General features: G+C 39.1%; 1 protein-coding gene and 1 long non-coding RNA gene across 3 annotated transcripts in view; one reads left to right on the forward strand and one right to left on the reverse strand.

Moving 5' to 3' along the window:
* Positions 1 to 442: 442 nt before the first annotated feature.
* On the reverse strand, positions 443 to 18732 carry itga6a (integrin, alpha 6a). 2 transcript variants are annotated; one of them, XM_079664715.1, is made up of 26 exons: positions 18463 to 18732; positions 11609 to 11733; positions 11428 to 11507; positions 10836 to 11097; positions 10594 to 10725; positions 9435 to 9648; positions 8957 to 9150; positions 8784 to 8878; positions 8132 to 8259; positions 7960 to 8049; positions 7801 to 7862; positions 7540 to 7709; positions 6819 to 6962; positions 6333 to 6448; positions 5673 to 5835; positions 3935 to 4021; positions 3767 to 3846; positions 3592 to 3669; positions 3398 to 3500; positions 3128 to 3295; positions 2943 to 3029; positions 2655 to 2762; positions 2469 to 2567; positions 2251 to 2376; positions 1699 to 1824; positions 1108 to 1246 (listed from the first exon to the last, which is right to left on the reverse strand). In XM_079664715.1, the coding sequence occupies exons 1-25, from the start codon at positions 18648 to 18650 to the stop codon at positions 1717 to 1719; spliced, it is 3207 nt and encodes a 1068-aa protein (XP_079520841.1). In that variant the 5' UTR covers positions 18651 to 18732; the 3' UTR covers positions 1108 to 1246; positions 1699 to 1716. The 2 variants fall into 2 exon arrangements, with proteins under 2 accessions (XP_079520840.1, XP_079520841.1); XM_079664714.1 differs by lacking the exon at positions 1699 to 1824 and having other exon boundaries at positions 443 to 1246.
* The window catches only part of LOC307029122, a 37287-nt gene continuing 21648 nt past the window's right edge, over positions 4639 to 20277 (forward strand). Inside the window, exon 1 of the long non-coding RNA XR_013805225.1 lies at positions 4639 to 5018. This is a non-coding gene — a long non-coding RNA (uncharacterized lncRNA). The remainder of the gene's footprint in view (positions 5019 to 20277) is intronic.

Consider the following 20277-nt stretch of genomic DNA (forward strand, 5'->3'; position numbering starts at 1 on the left):
GTGTTTTCTTGGTTGGAAAATAAACATAAGTGACATTTCTGTCCTTGTAATATTTGGATTTGATCAAAGTATTTGATATCATATTTTCGAGATGTTCAGATTGTGTTAGTTTCTTGCTTTTATGGATCTGAAACAATTGATTGGCTTTAGATTGACAAATCCAAATTGCTTTGGAAATCAACTTATCGTTAACACAGTTCCACCTTCTTGGGCGTATGGATTTGAGGATCTGTTTTCTTATATGAAATCACACTGAATATCCTTGGGTTTGAATACAAGCATGCAGACTCACATTGTGATGTTTACTATTTTCCTAAAGCTTGTAGACCTAACTGATCAATCTGAAAACTAAATACAGATTAATGGAGAATACAAAGATCCTTAGTCAAAGCCCTGGTATAAAGTATAATACTTATATGGCAATGAAAAAGAACAGCTGCAATCAGTTTTTAAGCATTTTATTATACTTCAACAAAAAACATTTAATCTATCAAACATTTCAGTTGGTTTTCCCCATCTTCCCTTTGGATTCCTCCCATGGAACAAGAAGTGTTATTTCAGTGATGACCTACAGCACAGTGGATGCCACTACAGTGAAGAACAGAAGTTTAAAGAACACCTGCTTGGAGTTTAAGGGTCGTGGTCACATGTGCACTGTTCATTATTGTGAAATGGTAATGTACCTGAATGTCATTCAAGAAAAGGCAGAAGGTACTGAAGACATGAAACAATTACATTCACTTGGCACCGAGCTAGCGGTTCCTTCATTGCATAGACTTTCAGTAAGACAGCACATCTGCACATAACAGTAGTAAACTTTGTCCTTTACCGGAGGACATGTGTAGACTGAGTAAAATGTGGCTGCATATGATTATTTTTTTATCAAAAAATAAATATACAGTGTGCAGAAGTATTTAAATATATACAGAACTTACAAAACATTTTCATCTTTACAGTGTAAAACAAATCAAAGACATGAACGCTTCAGAAAAAAATCCCTGATCACAAAATGAACCAAAAAAAACAACAAAGTTCAGCTTATACCTGTCTGAAAAAATCATACAAACTTGAAAATGAGTCACGAGTAGCTTTCATCATCGACCCAAGTCGTCAGCCACTGCTTTTTATCAAAAGGATCAAGCTTGGCTTCTTCCTCTTTATACTCAGGAGGAGTTTCCTTTCTGATCCGCACTGCGTGGTAACGAGGGACGCTGTCCTCTTGCTTGGAGCGTTTGAAGAATCCACACTGGAAAGGTAGATTAAAAACACAATGCATCATTCAAACGGAAAGAAATGTCAGAAATATTGATGCACACTGAACAACAAGAGGAGAGATGTGCAGGATGTTAAGCATGCTTTGCAGGTTTTGAACGGTGCATTCAACAGCCAAGCAGTAATAGCGATGTCAGCAAAAGCACCCGCAGAGCAGAACATCTGTTAAAAAAGATTAAGCCTGTTGGTAGGAATATGCATAGAGCTTTGGCAAAATTCAGAGACACATATTGTACATCAGACTCCTTAATCCCATCTCTATGACATATTTCTCGTATTTTGGGTAAAAGTTTGTTTTGTAATGTAAATCTCTCAGTACAATATGCGTCTGATTGAATTTGTGTGCATGAAGTCAGCTGATTGACTGGAAAGTGAGTACATTAGATGTTGCTCTGATCACACTCCATGCTGACAGCCAGTGTTTACCCCTGTTCAGAGTTTAAATCAGGCCTCAGCAGAGAGTTTGTCTTTGTCAGAGGGCTGAACAAGGATCTCTGCCTTTTGATATGCGGCATCGTATTCGTCTTTAGTTGCTCTCTTGAAGAAACCACACTGAGGGGGGGCAAGGGTGAGGATGTGTTAACACAAACTGAATCAATAATAACATTTCTTAACATCACACTTGTCTAATTGACTTAAGTAGTAGTACTACTGTACCTATCTATCTAATATAATATCTGGAGAGTCCAGTGTGGATGCCCAAATGGCCCCTGAAAAACAACTAAATATTTCATCCCAATTTGCAGAACATCTACAGAATAGTGTACCCTACAGGATACACATGTTTTTGCTATTATTATAAACACAAACAAAGCATTCAGTCAAGTACTGAAAGTCACATTAGGGTTTAGTCTTGAAATGTCCAAAAATAATGGTTGAATGAATACTTATTTTGACTGAATATAAATATGTAATTGTATTCATAATAATATTAACAAAACAAAGCCAAAACGTGGATGTCACTTCTATGTTTCTCACCTTCCAGAGCAGGAACACCAACAGAGCTAAAATCAAGATGCCTGCCAGCACAGCCACCAGTATGATCCACCAGGGAACTCCAGTAAACTGCGCTACTGCAACTTCAGGGGACACTGCCAGTGTAACCTGCAATAAAACACCAACATAGGAAAAGAGAAAAAGTTCAGGTGAGCTAGGACCAAGATAAACAGTTTGTTGTTATCTGTTGAGCTGCTTACATCAATGTGAGGAGTTTTCAGGATCATGTTCTTAGCCTGAGTCTGAAGGACGAGCGAGGCCCTCACAACGATGTGCATGTTTGGTATAGAGGCGTAATCCTGAGTGAAAAAATTAATACATTCTCAGGTAAAATAGTCATACCAAATCACAGAGGATAATTATTAAAAACTGATCAAACCTGTTACCTCGATAAAGGTTGAGTTCCAGAGACGAGACCTCAGCTCCACTGTGGTCCCGTCCAGGCCCTGCAGGGGGCAGCGCAGCACCACACACCTGACCCCACTGCCACAGGTCTGTGGGGAAGGGGGATTACATCAATCATAACCCTAATAACAAACCCTTTACTTAAGTTAGTGCTAACCCCACACTGTAAACATACTCAATTTGTCAACATTCTGAAAAAATGTATATATGGCTATTAACATTTTAAAGCATCAATAATGTTTAAATTGTTAAAATAAATTCTTACTCACCAAAACCTTTGTCTTGTCCGACAGTGAAGACATTTTATCAACTTTTTTCCTTTCTCCAATTTCACGTTTTGTCCTAGAAAAGGTCTCCTGTAAACACATGTCTTCTAGTTAAATATACTGTTTCCTTTAATGGCTGAATTCTGGCAAAGGTTGGTTTCATTATAAAAGTTTTTTTAAAAACCCACCTGGATTTGTTTGAGAGAGTTGATTTCAGTCTCTGGGGCGCACACGACGTCCTCCGGTCCTGAGGCCGTGACCTTCACCAGGTACAGAAGCCATTTACCGTCTTTGTTCAGTTTGGGCCATTGAATGTTAAGTGAGGCTTTGACAGAAGACTTCCACAAGTTGTTTATCTGAAGGAGAATCAATATGTTACAATTCCATTTAAGAAGAATTTGACAGCAGTGATTAAAATAGAAGATATATAATGGCAAGTCAGTTAAAAAAAAACGTACCCTGAATTTATAAGTAATCAAACTTCCAATCTCTTCCTCCTTCTTCATGGCACTTTCCCCTTTCACAACACCTCCGAAGGAAACCTGATTAGGGCTGGCTTCCCTGATGAAAACAAGCAAAGTCTTTGTTTCACATACTGTTGGAGTCACTGGAGAGTTACTTGTAGTTAAAAAAAATGGTTTAACACACTTACCCAGTGACCGACAGTGGAAATTCAATGATTACTCTAGCCTTCACTTTAACAGGGACAATATTTTCTTGCACACTAGTCCTGGAGGAAAAAAGAAACAGACAACACAATTAGTTTTATTTAGGTTTATGGCACCTTATATGAAAATACAGGAAACAAATGTAGCAGCAGTCTTTACGTTTGGAGCTGCAGGTCTATGTCAATCTCTGTTGTGTCAAGAGTCATCGCCGCAGTGTTCAGGATTATGTAAAATGTAGCCTGGTGACAAAATAAGAAAAAAAAGCGTTTCTCACATTTGAAGTAGAACAACTAGGTGGCAGGATGAAGATGTGAGACATGGTCGTACCTTTGAGCCTCTCTTAAAAGGATTCCCCAGCTCACAGTCTGCCTGAGAGCCATTCAGATTGGCTGTACAGATGATCGGCTTCTTCGTCTGCAAAATATCAAAACAAATTATTTAAACATTGAATTTACAGTTACATCAGGAAGGTATTACTTAGAAATCAAAAAGCAATTAGTAGTCATACATTAATTAGACTACACTGGGTTGTTACATTAATAGTATTTCATGCCAATGGCTGTCAATTGGCTGATTTATGTCCTAAACTATTGAATTCAGTAGTTATCTGTAGCATTTTAACATGCAACCGGTCTACATGTTACTAGTTTAACAAAAATGTGTTAACATACAAACATGTTGTATTCATCCAGGTTATCCATTCCTTCTGGCACCAATTTAAATATTGTCTGTAGCAGCAAGTATTCAAACAATTAGTTGAATGTTGCCATTGACAGATACAACATTTGTTGTCATGTGAAATTAGCATAGCCGCCACATGGGGTCGCTAGTGCTCCTCTGCACTGTAGGGGTGGAAGTAACCCAAAACAATCTCTCATTACTCTAACAAAATCGTTTTCTGTGTATTAAATATTAGTGAATATAACATTACCCTTCTTATTATTACGTATTTCTTTATCGGAAGTATTGTACTGTGCTATATTTCTAGTCGAATAGGGTTGTTACAGAGTAATACATCTATTTCATACAGACATTGGTAAAAACGGATTTAATGTCCCACACGGACGGCACGCAAGGTGATCCAAATCAAACACACCAATGTTGTTATGGTAACAACAGGTGCATTCTGGGTGTGGCTAACACCGGTAAATATGCTAATATGATGAATGCTAACATGCTTGTGTTGTGGATCCTGAACCTACATGTGTATTCTGCTTCTACTGAGAAACTATTATGTTCTGTGAACTGTTGTCTTTGACTGCAGAGGCTAAATTAACTCTTAAATGTTTGAATACTTTTAGGCCGAGTGGACTGACTATATGCACTGAGATGGACGAGCAGACACATTCAACCTGGAGCAGATGAGGAGGATTGTGCTGTGTACAAGACTAAAGGAGGGAGATTTTAACCAGTGAGTACAACAACACACTTCCTTTCTAGACAAGGCAGAGTGGTGTGCACCACGAATAGATGTGGTGCCAAAACTGTGCTGCTCTCAGTTTGCTTTAATGTGTGTTAGTGGCTGTTACTGTTTTTATTCTTTATAGATGTCGGTATAATGTTTTTTTGTGCTGTTGAAATGTCAGGTTATACGAGGCTTGTTGCATCCATCAAGGTGTTCGTAGCTTGTCAATGTCTTTGTCGGTCAGTTTTGTTCTCTTTTCTGGTTTATTCGTGTTAAGTTAGCCAGAAGAAGTCGGTTGTATAATTGATAATCAGGTGTATGCACAGGTTGCAAAATGCCATAGGCCTATATTAAGGGAGGATTTTGTGGTTGTGGGATGGTGACCTGTCAATGCAACCTTTGTGGTCCTAATATGTTCTAACATTTTTTGGGTCTTCCTTCTGATCATTGTTATCATCCTTGAATACTTTTTGTATTTATCCCCCAGCTCCTTTTGGCTTTCATAAATGGTACACAGTAACGTTTACTTAGAGAGGACATTTTAACTGACCTACTTTTTACTTTTATCAAAGTAATTATACTTGCTCCGAGTAAAAATGTCCTGTCATTGACAATATTTGTAGTTAAGTAGTTCTTCCCTCCATCCCTGGTCATGTTTACCGTAGTAGGCTCTGTCCGGACCCCAGAATATGACAGCGTATTGGGGAAAGTCCCCACCAGCTTTGCCTCATATGCATCATCTTCATTCATGTTGCTGACTGTCACACGCAGAGCCAAGTCCTTCTTTTCGTAATTCAGATGAAACACAGGGACTTTGTTCTTGCTGTAAACAACACAAACATTTCAACTCACTTCAGGTTGAGTTTTTTTTAAATAAAAAGCACATAAATATATACTGCATTTGAAAGCTGTTTACACCAGCAGACACAGAACAACATACATGTAGGTAGAGGAATATTAAAATCATGCTTCTTGTGAACTTAAAAAGTCTATTTTAGCTCTGTACTTCACATCTCTTATTTTATGTGCTGACAAGTGTTGTACTGTTGCTCTGTCTGCTTGTGATTTGGTTCTGCTTTCATATCAGTGTTGCTGGAGCACTTAGTCTCCACCATACAGCGTACAGTATATGTAGCCCAAAAAACAAAAGAGCTTTTTGTGGCAAAGCTTGGTGTTAACTCTCATTGTAATTGTCTGTTGAGGCATTGCTTTAACTTTACACTTTAATTGAAAGCATTTTTACTATGGTTGTTTCAAGCATATTTAAGGGATGCATTTTCACCTCGTATTAAGACAGTTATAGGATCATATTTTACTCACATGGGTAATGGAGGGTACACTTCTAGGTTGCCTTGTTTGTAGAATAATTGGTAGTCCATCTTCAGATTACTCCGGCAAATATTATCACCTCCACATCCCTCTTTTAAAAAGTTGACCTGAAATAACAAAAGCATAAACAAACTGTGCTCCACTGTGAACATCTTGCCATTTGCTGTTAAATACCATCAAACTATGTGCATTATGTGCTATATGTGCAATATATACATTATTATATACATATGCCATTAATAACTGAGTAATATATACCTGGCTGCTAAATCCTAAGAACTGTTACAGGATTTGTATTTTGAAAAGTTTTTTTTAAATTATTATTATATGATAACTTAGTACTTTTTTTAACATATGTAATATTAAGCTGTCTGTGGCTCTTTCCTGCTGTAACGATGCAAATTTCCCCTCTGTGGGACTAATAAAGGTATTCGGATTCTGATTATCTCACTAAAAACTTGTAGTGTGAATATTTACCTCAATGATTTCTTTGCTCGGTTGAGAGGAGTCTAATATTGGCATGAGTTGGGGTAGGCCGTTTCTTGACTTCTGTCGTTTGGTACCCACAATCTCTGCAGACACCTCAATGGGAATGCTCCGCAGCTTGTCCTTAATGTTGTCCTGTGCATATCACAAACAGACACTTAGTATGGGGCATTGTAGCATCTTTCTTTGTTTTGTTATTTAAGTATACTTTACAATAAGCAGTACTTCACTTTAAGCTTTGCTATAGGCATGTTTTGACATTTAAAATCTTGTCTCGACACCTCAGTGCTGCCTGAGAAGTTCAGCAATTTTAAGGTTGGAAAAATGTGACAAAATATTCTGTGGCTTTTACTGTCATTGCAAACCATGTATAACCATGCAGAACCATGCAGAAACTGAATTGCTTACCCCCAAAAACACTGCAGCAATTTTAACAAAAAAAATTCTGTGAATCCATGTCCCAATTTGTGAACTCATACATAAAGGCTTGATTAACTAATACATCGATTAATCATTTTGTCATGGTGTCAAAAAGAAGTGAACGTTTATAGATTTTCTTAAGCATTCATTTGAAATGTTAAAACCCAATGATATTTAGTTTACCATCACATAAGAGAAAGACATCCTCCATAAATGATCAAATACATCTTTATGCTTTAAAATGCATGTAGTATATGATTTAAGAAGTTAAAAGTGCTATACATGTTTTCACCTTTAGTTTGGCTGTTATCTTGATACATGATTTCTGTTTTTGGCCGCGGAGGTCCAAGGTGGCGTTAAACCGGTAATCTGTCTCAGTGTTGGGATTGTTGAGGAACATCACTCTGGAGGTTAGCCCGTGTTTCCTGCGTTCTCCGTCCGCCTCCACAGAATAGCTGATAGCTGCAGGAGTGAGGAGAGCATGCGTGTAAGAACAACTGAACAAATCTCGGATTTGTAAAATGTACATATATTTTCTAACCAGTTCACTTACTTAGTTTGGGGTTGTACGATGAAGGGTTTCCTTTGTAGGAAAAGCACATGTCCAAATCAAAGCTGAGGATAGAACATTTAAAAAATGATTTGAACAGGGGAAGTTTGGATTCCGAGCTCTGTTGAAATGTAAGAAGAATATTAGAAAAACCAAACCTACCAATTGCTGTTTCCACAGGTTTTGATTGTGAGGTCAATTTCCTGTGGAGATATTTTGACATCTCTCCTGATGCTAATGACTGGACGTGCCCTGAAAGAAAAGAAGTTAAATGAAGTTATAGTACAAATGATTTGGGTTCAAATTGACTAATAATGTGTAATAATGACAGTACCTGTAGATCAGAGCTGTGTCCGACAGAGAGCCAACCGCCACGTCTGGATACAAGTTACTGTCCAAGTCCATATTCCCAGCCAGAGAATATCCAAAGAGTCGCATGCTGTGCTCTTTCCCTGAGAGGATCTGTAATGGAGGAGGAACAGTTTTACAAATAATTAGAACTGTTCCGTAATGAAAAGAAGAACACAGAAGTAAAATTCTACTACTCTAGTATTGGGAACAAAACTGAGTTTCAGTTTGAGTTCCTCAATAAGTCTAAGTTTTAGAGCAAAAATACTTTATTGAACATCATAAGAAATAACTTTTTGCAAGCCCCTTTTCACAGAATTGGATTGAGACTAGTTAATGTCTCTGACATATGAAAAGTTTCTTATAGAGCTCAAACCTGCAATAACTCACTTTTTGAACATTGCATTAGAAATGTGTCAGTTTTCAAGGGGTAAGCAAATGATTTAGTAAAAGCACCATAGATATATTTATTTTTTGTATTTCAGTCTTTAATTGCCAGATGACGATGTAGAAATTAGAAAGAGGGGGTGATTACATGATCCTGGATTCAAACCCAGTTATATGGCATGGTGCTGTAACCAGTGGGCTCAAAAGGCGCGTCAATTACAGGCACTTTAAACAAAGCTCTACAAACCGACCTGTGCTGGGCTGGTTTTGACTCCTTCTGCAGAGCCATGATAAATATAGACCTTTCCTGCACCGCCGTCATCATACGGAGCTCCGATGGCAATGTCTGTACGAGGGGGAAAAAACTGTTTACTTGACAATTTAACAACATGTAAATTAAGCTAAAAAATGCTAGGGACATTACCTTCATATGAATCTTGATTGATGTCTCCGATGTTCTCCACCGCCAATCCAAACATTGAGTCTTTGGTCCCGTTCAGGCGGACAGGAGTGATTTTGTCCCACCGTCCCGCCTTGTTGATGTAGACGTAAGCAGCTCCTCCAATGTCTCTGTCCTTCATGTAGAACTGAGGGGCTCCGACAACAATGTCCTCCCATCTAGATCAAAGAAGTGAGGCACATATTTGGAAATGTCTTTTATAATATGACTTCCTAAGTAAACTGTGTGCTACAGAGTATAACCTCCTAAATCTAAATCCTAAAAGAAAGTCCACTGATAGCCAAACATGGACATTATACATTAAACAAATAAGATACCATTATAATAAATTGATCTTTTAAGGAAATCAGGTCCTTTTCTAAAATCTCAAAGCTTCAAACATGTTTCTCTGATTAAATATTTTATACTGAAAAAGAGAGAAGGTGTTGAAAACTTTTCCTACCCATCACCGTTCAGGTCCACCACGGTCAGGTCGTATCCGAAGGAGGATGCGAGTCCTGGCCCGTGCAGAATGTGCTCCTCCAGAAGTCTGGCGGAGGCTTCGCTCTCTTTCTTCAGCAGGACCACAGCTCCATTATGATTGGCTCGGGGTGCTCCAGCCACCACCGTCAGGCCACGCCCCTTGGTGATGCTGTATCCCGAATCGAGGGAGAATCCTAAAGTAACAGAGATGTTATAAGAAACAATTCTTTTATACTATAGAGCATTGTTCTTTTCCCCCTTTTTCTCCCTTATTTGGGATAATGAGTTTCCCACTTTTGCCGTTCCTACTGCTGTCTCCCACTGTGAGGGTGAGGGTGAACACCTGCACAGATTCACAATGTCCTCCCGTCTCCACGCAGTTTCCTCCCGTTGACTAGTAGGACTTGCTTTCTCAGCAACAAGGACATATCTCTTAACCGAACACGTCCTGCATTTAATGTTTACCGTTTCTGTTGTGCCCAACTTTAGCAGCTACACATTTAATCGACTGGTAACAATACTATCAGTCAGTTTTTACATTTCTAAGAAAATCTAAAGCTTGACCTACAGGTTTCCTTTCAACTCATTAGTTTAGATGTGCAAATCAAACTGAGAGTTCCTCTGTATTGTATGATTGTTTCAGATAGGCAACAGAGAGAGGATAGCTAGCAAGGGGAAAAAGAGAGTGATGCAAAAAAAAAAAACTTTTTTGTGGAATCGAACGGAGAACCTTTCCTCATTCTTGTATCTTTTACTATTCCAAACAAAGCTGATTCAAAGAGCTGTTTTGCAACAAAAGATTGACTTGTTATAGCGGCAACAACACATGTAGAACTGAAAACGTTAAGGAAGGATTGGCTCGGGCAGTTACTTCGATGCTACTCAATGTTATTCCTGTGTGTGACAAAATGTCTGCTGTGAGAACAGTTGACTAACTTTAGTCCCACGACCCATTTGTTCATTTGTCTTCTTCAGTGAAACTTCACAGATTTGCCCACACTTGTGAACACTGATCTCATACTGCTCAAGCCAAATGTGTGAGAACTGTGACCTACAGAGGAAGTTACCACAGTGCATCGCTGGACCAACAGGATGCTAGTGACCCCCATACAGCCACATCTGTTTTTTTAGACGCTCACCAAGGTAGCTGTTGGCAGGTACCGGCACGAATTCGGGCCTCAATAGATTTTCATCTCCAACTTCATACGGGCCGTCATCATACACTCCCATCTCCAGCAAAGTGTTGTTCTTTTGCTCCACTCGAACAATACCTGCAGAAATATTTAGTTCAGAATGAAAAAAAACTGAGAGGTAACAATATCTGATACTTTTCAGCAGAATTAGAAGCATCCTGTTTTGGTGTGTTTGACTAGTTAGTGACCTTTCCAGTTGTAAGCCCCCGGTGCTCCAAACACAATGTAGTGGTAATCCTTGGTGAAGGTGGCAGCTAAACCCTGCTGGCAGGATCCGAACATTTCGTGTCCCCTGGCTCTGCCCTCACAGAAGTTCCAGTTTCCTCCGTCCTCATCAGAGTTGGAGTCGATGGTCAGGTCCTGGCTCAGGACAAAACAGCGCCCGGTGATGGCCCGCGACTCCTGAGGGGTGTTCCCATACAAGCGCCTCTGATAGCGATGAGCACAAGTCTGAAATGACAGAAAAAACGTTGAGGTCAAGTTCATTCATTAATAAGAGATAATACCAAACCAGGACCGAAGGTTACTTGGAACACTAATTCAGACTCGTGGTTGTTCTGTATATAAAATGTCAGAACATAGTAAAACATTTCCATTTTAGTTCCTCAAAGTCCAAGGTGATAGCTTTTTAAAACGGCTTTTTATTTCAATGCAAAACCCAAAGATGGTTAATGTATAAAGCAGAGAAAAACAGTACAACTGGGTATTGACCAGGCCACAAACAGCGTTTTCTGATGTGTTTGCATTAGTTTTTTAGTTCAGACGCTCAGTTTGACTCACCACAATCTTCCCCCCCGGCCCCTGGCTCTGCACCGTCACCCCCATCCATTGATTCTCTTTGTTCTCAAGACGCACATCCTCTTTAAAAATGTAGCAAAACAAAACAAACATGTCAGCACTGTATATTAATACTTGACTTTTGGAAACAGTACTGTGTATCCAGACAGGCAGATTAACTCACCTTCACTATCAAATTGGATGCGCTCACAATTATTGGACTGAGTGATTTCACATTTATAAAGGCCTCCTGTGATGTTGGCTGTCTGTTGTCCCAAAGCTCGGGCTCTGGGTGCTCCTATCAGCAGCCTGAAGGAAAGAAAATACATTCCAACTTTTATTTTCTGAAGCATTTTAAGATTATTGATAGTACTGAGGTTTACTTCTTGATAGGAACATGTCATCACCTTCACCGGCTACACCTTCAGTACGTTTTCTTTCTACATTTCTGAGATGCCGAGCAGCAGCTTGTTGAATTTAGTACATGTATGTGAGAAGATAAACAGCAACTGTGACAGAAATGGCATTTCCTTTCTAGAAAAAAGTTTGCAGTCTGTTATGGTATGTTTGGTCAACTTTGTGGCTACTGTTGGTTGCGGATTTGGTTTTACTTCCTCATTGTTGTGCCTGTCTTTCAGACAAACTGTAGAAAAAAGCCATTGACAGTAAATTTGACATTTGTGTTAGATTGAAATTGTTCTCCTATTGTATTTCATGCAGCTTGCTGTGCTGCACGTATTTCTATAACTATAACCGCCAGTAACAACAGGATTTAAGAACAATAGGGTAGATTCCGTTTTTTCTTGGCCCCTTACCCTCTCTCTGTTTCCTGTCTGTGTCTACTCCGACTACTCTGTGTCTACTAAAAAGGCAAAATTATGGGCAAAATATTTTTTGAAAACAATATAAATTAGTGACAAATTAATGGAAAAACTTGGTAACTTAAAAGAAGATGTAAAGGAGTTGCATTTTTTCCAATATTTTCTATGTGAGACAATGAGGGATCTGTTGAATACATATGAAGGAAAACAGGAGACCCCATACCAGCGCTTCCAGTGAAAGGCATTGTCGGATCAAACCGGGTCCAAAACCAGGAGATCGTAACATAAATAATAAAATGCTCTGAATCCATATTTTTGAAATGTCCAAATGAACACTACATACTAATTCTAAGCAATTATTTTTGTTGTAGCAGAGTGTTCACCTCGTAACCATGACTAATGTTTAAAGACGCTGCATGTTGCACACATTTCCAGTGTGTATATGGTATGTTGATTTTCTTTTTGAATACTAATTGCCTAAACAGTATTCTAGGAAACAGTTAGTCATGTGTAGAGGGACTTTTGGACACAGTGGATGCAGAGCTGTTGTTTATCAATCAGAGGGTTGCTGGTTCGATCCCTGGCTCCAGCAGAGAGTGTCAGAGTGCCCTTGAGCAAGACACAATTTGTTGGCTTCTTGCATTTTCTATAAGTATATGAATATGTGTGTGTGGTTAACCTCGTTTACCTTCAGCTCTGTGTTACCCCGTAATTACAATTCCTACATCGTCATGTTTTCCAGGTATATTTACCGTTTCATCTTTTTCTTTTTTTACATTCTATCCAGGAAAATGTACTTCAGAAGAAGAAGAGATTCAGAAGGTGATATTAACATAAAGAGCACAACGGCCTCTGGTTAATGCATAGATTGTATATTTCCCAGGAGCTATGAGTCAGCATGATCAGCCTGTGAAAAGCTGATAGTGTACAAAGAGCTGTTGTATTTTGGGATAAGGAACAAAATGTCAGTACGGCACAGTGGACTATTGTCCTTTCTCTTCAGCAGAGGGCAGAGGAGCAGTGAGGCAGACAATTTTGAGCTTTTTCAGTCAGTTCAACTCTAAACCCACATCCTCAAACAGCCTCAACAGGCATGAAGAGACAAGCGAGGGTGACAGCCATCACCGGGTGACGCAACGCTTATCTGATGAAAGGGGTTCCTCAACCTACAACTTGTTATAGACACAGATAATGATCAAAGAAGTCTTTCACGCTATGTGAAAAAACTCAAGGCCCATCATTGTGAATTTAAACCAGGGATTGTAATATCTTAGCGTTGACAAAAAAAAGGGCTCAAGGTAATCTGTAGTTTAAAAAAAAAAAGAGGGTAAGTAACTCAATGTCAAAATGTCATCTGGTGGCAAATCAAATGTGCATCTTTACGTAATTTGGATCTCAATTTAGGAGAACGTTCAGGTGAATGTCATCCTCACAAATACATACTTAGGGACAACCGGGACATTCCTGTCTAGACATATTTGTAATTTCAAAATTATGCACTTCATGAGAAAATCGTAAAATGGGGTGACAACTTGCTGACAGTAATTGTAAACTGTAACACTCCCTCAGGTGTCTCTTGCAAGCTCCTTAGTATGTTGCAAGGTGAAGAGGTAAAAAACCAAAACGAGGTAATCGGTTTCACAGAAAAGTCATACTGAGAAACAAGCTAATTTCCCTCTGTCAATTGAAGGCCACTACTTTGTGTGATTAAATTAAAATTCATCTTATCAAGCAATATATTTCTGTTTTTCATTACGTCACTAATAGTTTTGAGTGAACCTCTAAAACATTTTGTGCTACTTTTTGTGCTAAACTGCGCCAGGAACCCTGAAGATGAAAAATAGTGGATCCGTCAGTCACCAAGGACAGTGTTGATTATTACCTGAAAAACAAAAGGCCTGACAAGATACGTAAGATTTTAACACTAGTATATTTTGTACAATTGTCAAAACTGGACAAATAAGAGTTGTTATCACTGTATGAAATGTCCTTTAATGTGGACTGGCTGGGGAACACATACTAAATATGGCACATGTAACACTGATAAGCTGCACTCCCATGTTTGAGTTTACCAATATGTGTAGGAATTTTGTTAAGGGACAGATAGGAAGTTCTCTTCCCCCTTTCCTCGTCCCTGTTACTCTGCAGTTCCCTCGGTAACCTATTGATCTGTGGGCCGGCCCCGTGGCTCTTCATTTGTTAAACAAGGACTCTTCTGAGGAGGTCTGATGTGAGACTGAAGACCAAACTGCTATTCCTCTCTTTAAACAAAGCCCAGTGAAATGCAAATACAAACAAGAGCCTTTACAACTGTTCAGCTTTAGCTCTACCAACTGCAGGAACATTAGATACATTGACGGCGCTGTTATCTAACACTATAATATTTATCATACATTTCATCATCTATGGACAATCAATTAATTGTTTTAGCAAAAATGCACAAATATTTACTGTTTCGAGCTTCCTTAGTCAGAATTTGATGCTTTTCTTTGTCATAGAATATCTTTGGGTTCGGATTGTTAATGTAAAGTAGGGAAATATCTTCAGCTTAACAGCATAGCATCTCTGGAAGGTGACATTTATACAATTTAAAGCAAGTAACTGAGGGATAACACTAAAATGTACATGCAACGCGCCCGTCTAGTATTTTATCCTGTCTGTTTCCGGCAGAAAGATAAAATAATGCAATGTTTGCTTGCATATAGATGGATAGATGGATAGATGGATAGATGGATAGATAGATAGATAGATAGATAGATAGATAGATAGATAGATAGATAGATAGATAGATAGATAGATAGATAGATAGATAGATAGATGGATAGATAGATAGATAGATAAGCATTGCAAACTAGCATCAGTATGTACTCTTTACTGTAAACGCACACTACATCTGCACTGTACAGAGCCTTAATCCAGTATCAGCTTCACTACAGTAGGAAACCCCATCCCATCATGCAGTGTGTTTCAGAGCCGTGTAAATGGGAACACACACTGACTGGTGTGGGTTTACATACAGTGATCTCACTGGCCTGTGTTAACAGATGTGGTCCAGTGCTGCTACAGCTGTGCACTCAAAAGACACACGAAGTGCTGCAGCTGTTCCAACTGTTTCAGTTTACACACAGACACACACTGATGGTGCTGACCTGTGATTGGCTGGGTACACATCCCAGGAGATATCATGAATATTCAACACAAAGCAATCAATATATAAACTGAAGACACAAGTTTAAAACCAAGATGTAATCGCCCGTTTTATCTGTGTTTATTAACCATATTTGGAGCTACAGTTTGAGTGGAATGTCTCGAGCGAGGATTCACTGATGGGTTTAATCTATCGGGTTACATGTGCACAGATGGCCGTGCATGTCCAGTCAAATACCCGTTTTCTCTGGTTTCATTCAGAGGATGTTATATCCACATCATTAACCCAACACATTATTCATGGAGGGGCACCCACTTGCCTCTTTGCAAGATTATGTTCAGGCTCTTGTTGAAACATGGATATTTCTTCCACTCATCACAAACCAATATATCAAGAAAGACAGGACAACACCATTAGGACTGAGAGAGGTTGTGCTGTCCATGAACCCAGAGAGGTTGTGCTGTCCATGAACAATGTTGAGAGAGTGGCATGATTTGTTGTTAGCAATATGAATAACTTTTATCTTTATAATATTAGTTTTTTCTTTATTCCAGTAAAGTGGGGAAGATCAGGCTTTTAGCTCTGAAGGGCAGGGGGTTGGTGTGGAGGAATTTAATCTATTTAGTCACACATGTTGCTCACAAAACACTCAAAAGAACCCTTCTCTTCACATATGATTCATTAAAACCGCATTAATGTAAGCAGTGACAGCCGGTAGAGTTTTACAGCTGCTGGTGACTATCAGAAAAGTATAAAACGGATGCAGAGTGTGTGACACATCTGTGGCTTCAATGTGCTCACAGCTAAAGGTTAAACAGGGCTGTTCATTACCTACTTCTGTGTGCTCTACTGAGCTTTCACTCGACTCGTCTGGCTGATATAATCTCAGGGTCACATGAGGATGTGGAGCTGAGATCATGGCCGAGGAGCTGCTGTCTGTAACAATAACGTGCATGGAGCGCTTCTTTACTGAAACAACGACTCAATGCGGTTTCAACCAGGATGTGAGGACGGTTTCAACCAGAATGAAAGACTGGTCCATGGTTTCAGTCACTTTTAAAGCATTTATGCCAGCTGCTATTTGCCTTATCTAATGTGAATGTATGTATTCTTTTCATTGTGTGATCATAATTTGAATGATTTCTCAGTTTGGGACTTTAGACAAATAACAACAACATTTGATAAAGTCACTTCGGGCTTCAGGAGATTTTGACGTTTCTTTTTTTTTACTTTTGCCAGACCAAAACTATAGTTGTTAAGCCTGTAAAACATCAGAGAATAGTTTTTTTTTAAAAGGCCTATTTCAAGTTTCCCGAGAACCCAAGGTGACGTCTAAAGAATAGTTGTACTGTCTGAGCAAATTCTTAAACTAGGAGCTCTTTTTTTGAATTGTTACATTTAATACTGTTGCAAATGTATTTCCTTCTGTCAAGTCACTATTGCTGCCTTCTATCTATGTTACTGTAATACTAATCTAATTTAACAATAACAGAGTGATGCTGTTTGTTCCTGTTCTCAAAAAAAGCAGATGTTGGCAGATTTCTCTAAACTGCAGGAGCTCCTTCATCAGTTCGTAAGCGAGGTGAATCTTCACCCTCCTCTTACTTTTACTGGGTGAGGAGCAACTTTCACACCAGTGTCACATTTCGAGCCCCTGTTTGCTCAACAAATATTACTTTCACTCTCTTTACACTCAATTCAAATGTGAAAGAGCCTTTTTTAAGGATGCAGGCTTCTTGTGTATGCTACGTGTATTGAAAACATTCACTACACCATGAGCTTCTGTTGCACAATAGTCAAAACACTTCTTAGATACAATTCCACCACAAGTTAAACCCAATCCATGTGATCTCTGGGAAATCTCTCCAGGTTCTGTTATCAGGGCTTCTTATCCGTGCTGGGTGTTTCTCAACATGCTGCTGCAGGGTCCTGCCTGGCTAACCAGCGGATAACAATGTAGATCTTACATGCAGCCTCACGCTGGTCGCAGGCTTTGATATGCCATGCCACCCCCTCTCACTTTACCCTAGTCACACTATGCGTGGCAGGCTGTCCAGACAGGCTCACTACGCTGACGTCTGTGCTGCCCCCACAGGGCGTGCCAAAGGAAATGATTGACTGTATACATAGCAGAATCAGGAATCCCTGAAATGCTGCTTTGCAGTTTAACCACTACTCTTCTTTTGGCACAAGCTGAAAACTGAACTCTTGGCATGCATCGTTTCTGCATTTGTCTTTCTGTAACAGGATGCTTATGTTACCTTGCCATTCACATCCTTTCTCAGTATTGTTCATAAATCACAGTTTAGAGATACAACTGGTGTGTGGAAATACACCTGCTAAGTCTGTTCTGCTTTACAGAGCACTCATTAAAGATTACTGATTAACAGGAACAAGGTTAATGCAACACTTTCACTAAACACTCTCTTAGAAAAACTGGGATTACAAAAACATGTTTACGTATCATCTATCTCGGGCTGAAATGTAGCATTATTTCCATCAATCTATCATTTATTCTTTATTTATTCCAATTATTTCTGAGAATCTCGTTTTGTCTTTACAAATAATAAATTGTCTATTAAAATACTATATTCAACAATAACTGATCGACCTAAAGTGGCAACATTACAGCTCTGCTCTCTCCTCCTCAGTTGGACCTTACATGCACATTTGCATCACAGTTATAACCATTGTTTATTCCCGTGTTGTCTTTTGGCTTCCTACCATTTTATATTCAAAGCACCACAGGGAAACTTCTTTTGAAAATGAGAACAAAACACGACAAGAAACACTATGGGCTCCTACAGTTAGGTCACTTTCTCAAGTTATAGCATGCCTGCCACAACAAGTGGATAAAAATGATTGTAGTCCCGCAAAGGCAGAATAGTTTCCTTTCCAGAATAAACTTAATTTAGACCTTTTTAATTAATAAGGTTGAGGATTTTTAAAAGTTAATATTTACTTCTGTGAGTATTAAACTGAACCTGTCCCGTCATCAGGTGCACTTTTAATCACAAACAGATTAATGCAAACAATGTGACAGAACTGTGCATTTAAATAAATACTCACATTCTGGTATCCGGGTTGAGTTGCCGGTGCATGGCGAGAGAAAACCCGAACAGGCTGCCGGGCTCTCCGTCCTTCCTGATGACATGAGTGGTGTCCAGGTTGAAGGCGAGCACCAAAGTTGGCTCCAGCAAATGATAATAAAATAAAAGTGCAACATAAGCAGCAGTGGGTCCTCCCTGCAGCAGCATCTCAGCGCGGTCCAGGTGTGTCCAGTACTACGAAGTGAAGAGCCTGTGACCCGGCGGCTGCTCTCCTCTCTGCCTGGTGCTGTCTGACTGCAGGCTGCCGCTGCGCGTGCCCCACCGGGCGTTGAACCCCCTCACTGCGCCCCCTGCGGCCACCACGGGAAGTGACTGCAGTTTAAATTAGTTTATTTTCCATCATATATATTTGAGTAAAACATTAAAAAGCCAGCAGTACCAGTGATGATAGTTGCTTCATTCATTTGTATAATGCACCCAAGGGTAAGGATGTAAACACAGTTGGATGATGAATAACTTAATGTCTTAACAATATAAGACACTTTAGGTTAGCCACACATTCATTACGTTTTATTAATTTATCTTTATAAACTAGATGTTTGCATTGTTTTTGTGTCAATGCATTAGGTGATGTAATTTTTAATGTTTGAAAACCAGCTTGCTAACTTTTTTACAGCAGACATTTTGACTTGATTACGTTATTAATTATATTATGTAAACGGAGCAATAAAGCATCTTATTTGTAATCTAATCTTGATTTTATTGTCCACACTTGTGTTTTCTGAGTGTGACTTGTCAAAATGTCTTCTTGGAAAAAAGCATATTTCCCACCTGAGAAATAAATAATGTATTTTGAATGGAATTAAAGTAAAAAAACAATTCCAGGCAACAGTTGTAAAAGGCTATGATCTGCAATACAGTTGTAATGACAGAGCTAAGGAAACGCTAACTCGGGTTGATTTTGCTGTTGTAGGGTGAAGTATAACGGCAAGTGTTCTAGTCAGCTGTACAAATAAACATCCCAAATTAGTCAAGCTGCTGTAGGTCACTTGAAAGCTAAACTATCTTTAGAAGCGTTTGCATTTCAATTATCAGGATTTGATAGGATAAATCCTGTTTCAATTTAATTCAAAATACTTTGTCTCAAAGCAAGGAACGTAAATGTGTAAACAGAAAATGAAAGTCATGTACACACAAAAAGTACAGTATTACACATTTGTTAAAAATATATAAACAAGGACTATTGGCAGCAATATCTAACACATGTCAAAGTGTAAAAGGTCAAAGTGCCAGTATCAGTCTGAATACAAGGTAAACTTTACTGTGAGAGTACTTTAACGTAGACAATATATTCTAGTTTGGGCGTCGGTCATCCATCCAAGAAAAACTGAGTAAATTATTCATGCATGCACCCATCAATAACACCTGCTAAGGACCATGGTCATGTATAATTAATCATGTGTTCATGAAACACAAGGGATCTGATTTAACGCTGATTTATTGTCAGAAGCTCATCTTTTTGGCTAAAACCCAGCATTCATCCAGGTCTTAAAATCTTTCACAGCTCAACAAACTCCCCTATCCTCCTTATAGTTACTGAAAAACTGGCATTTAATAGGTTTAATGTTTCCACCCACCAGCAGCAGTGTCATGATCCAACAGCTTTGATATAATCAACCTGCAGGAAACATAAAACAGCTTCATTGTATCGCCCGCTCACTTTTATCAATGTATCTGCCCCTGTTTGATGCTGGTGTGAAGTTTGAACCGGCCCGGGCCACAATCCCTCAGCAGAACACAACACAATGTGGGCTTTGTTGGAGCTGGTAAGTGT

The sequence above is a fragment of the Notothenia rossii genome (assembly GCF_949606895.1).
Source record: "Notothenia rossii genome assembly, chromosome: 2".
NCBI lineage: Eukaryota > Metazoa > Chordata > Actinopteri > Perciformes > Nototheniidae > Notothenia > Notothenia rossii.

What these genes read in the sequence shown, in the direction of transcription:
- itga6a (XM_079664714.1), bottom strand. Translation starts at nt 18,650, where the DNA reads ATGCTGCTGCAGGGAGGACCCACTGCTGCTTATGTTGCACTTTTATTT. An exon ending in ACCTGCCAACAGCTACCTTG is followed by an intron (nt 9,649 to 10,593) that starts GTGAGCGTCTAA and finishes CTGTTACTTTAG; the next exon opens with GATTCTCCCTCGATTCGGGA. An exon ending in CAATCAAGATTCATATGAAG is followed by an intron (nt 8,879 to 8,956) that starts GTAATGTCCCTA and finishes CCCCTCGTACAG; the next exon opens with ACATTGCCATCGGAGCTCCG.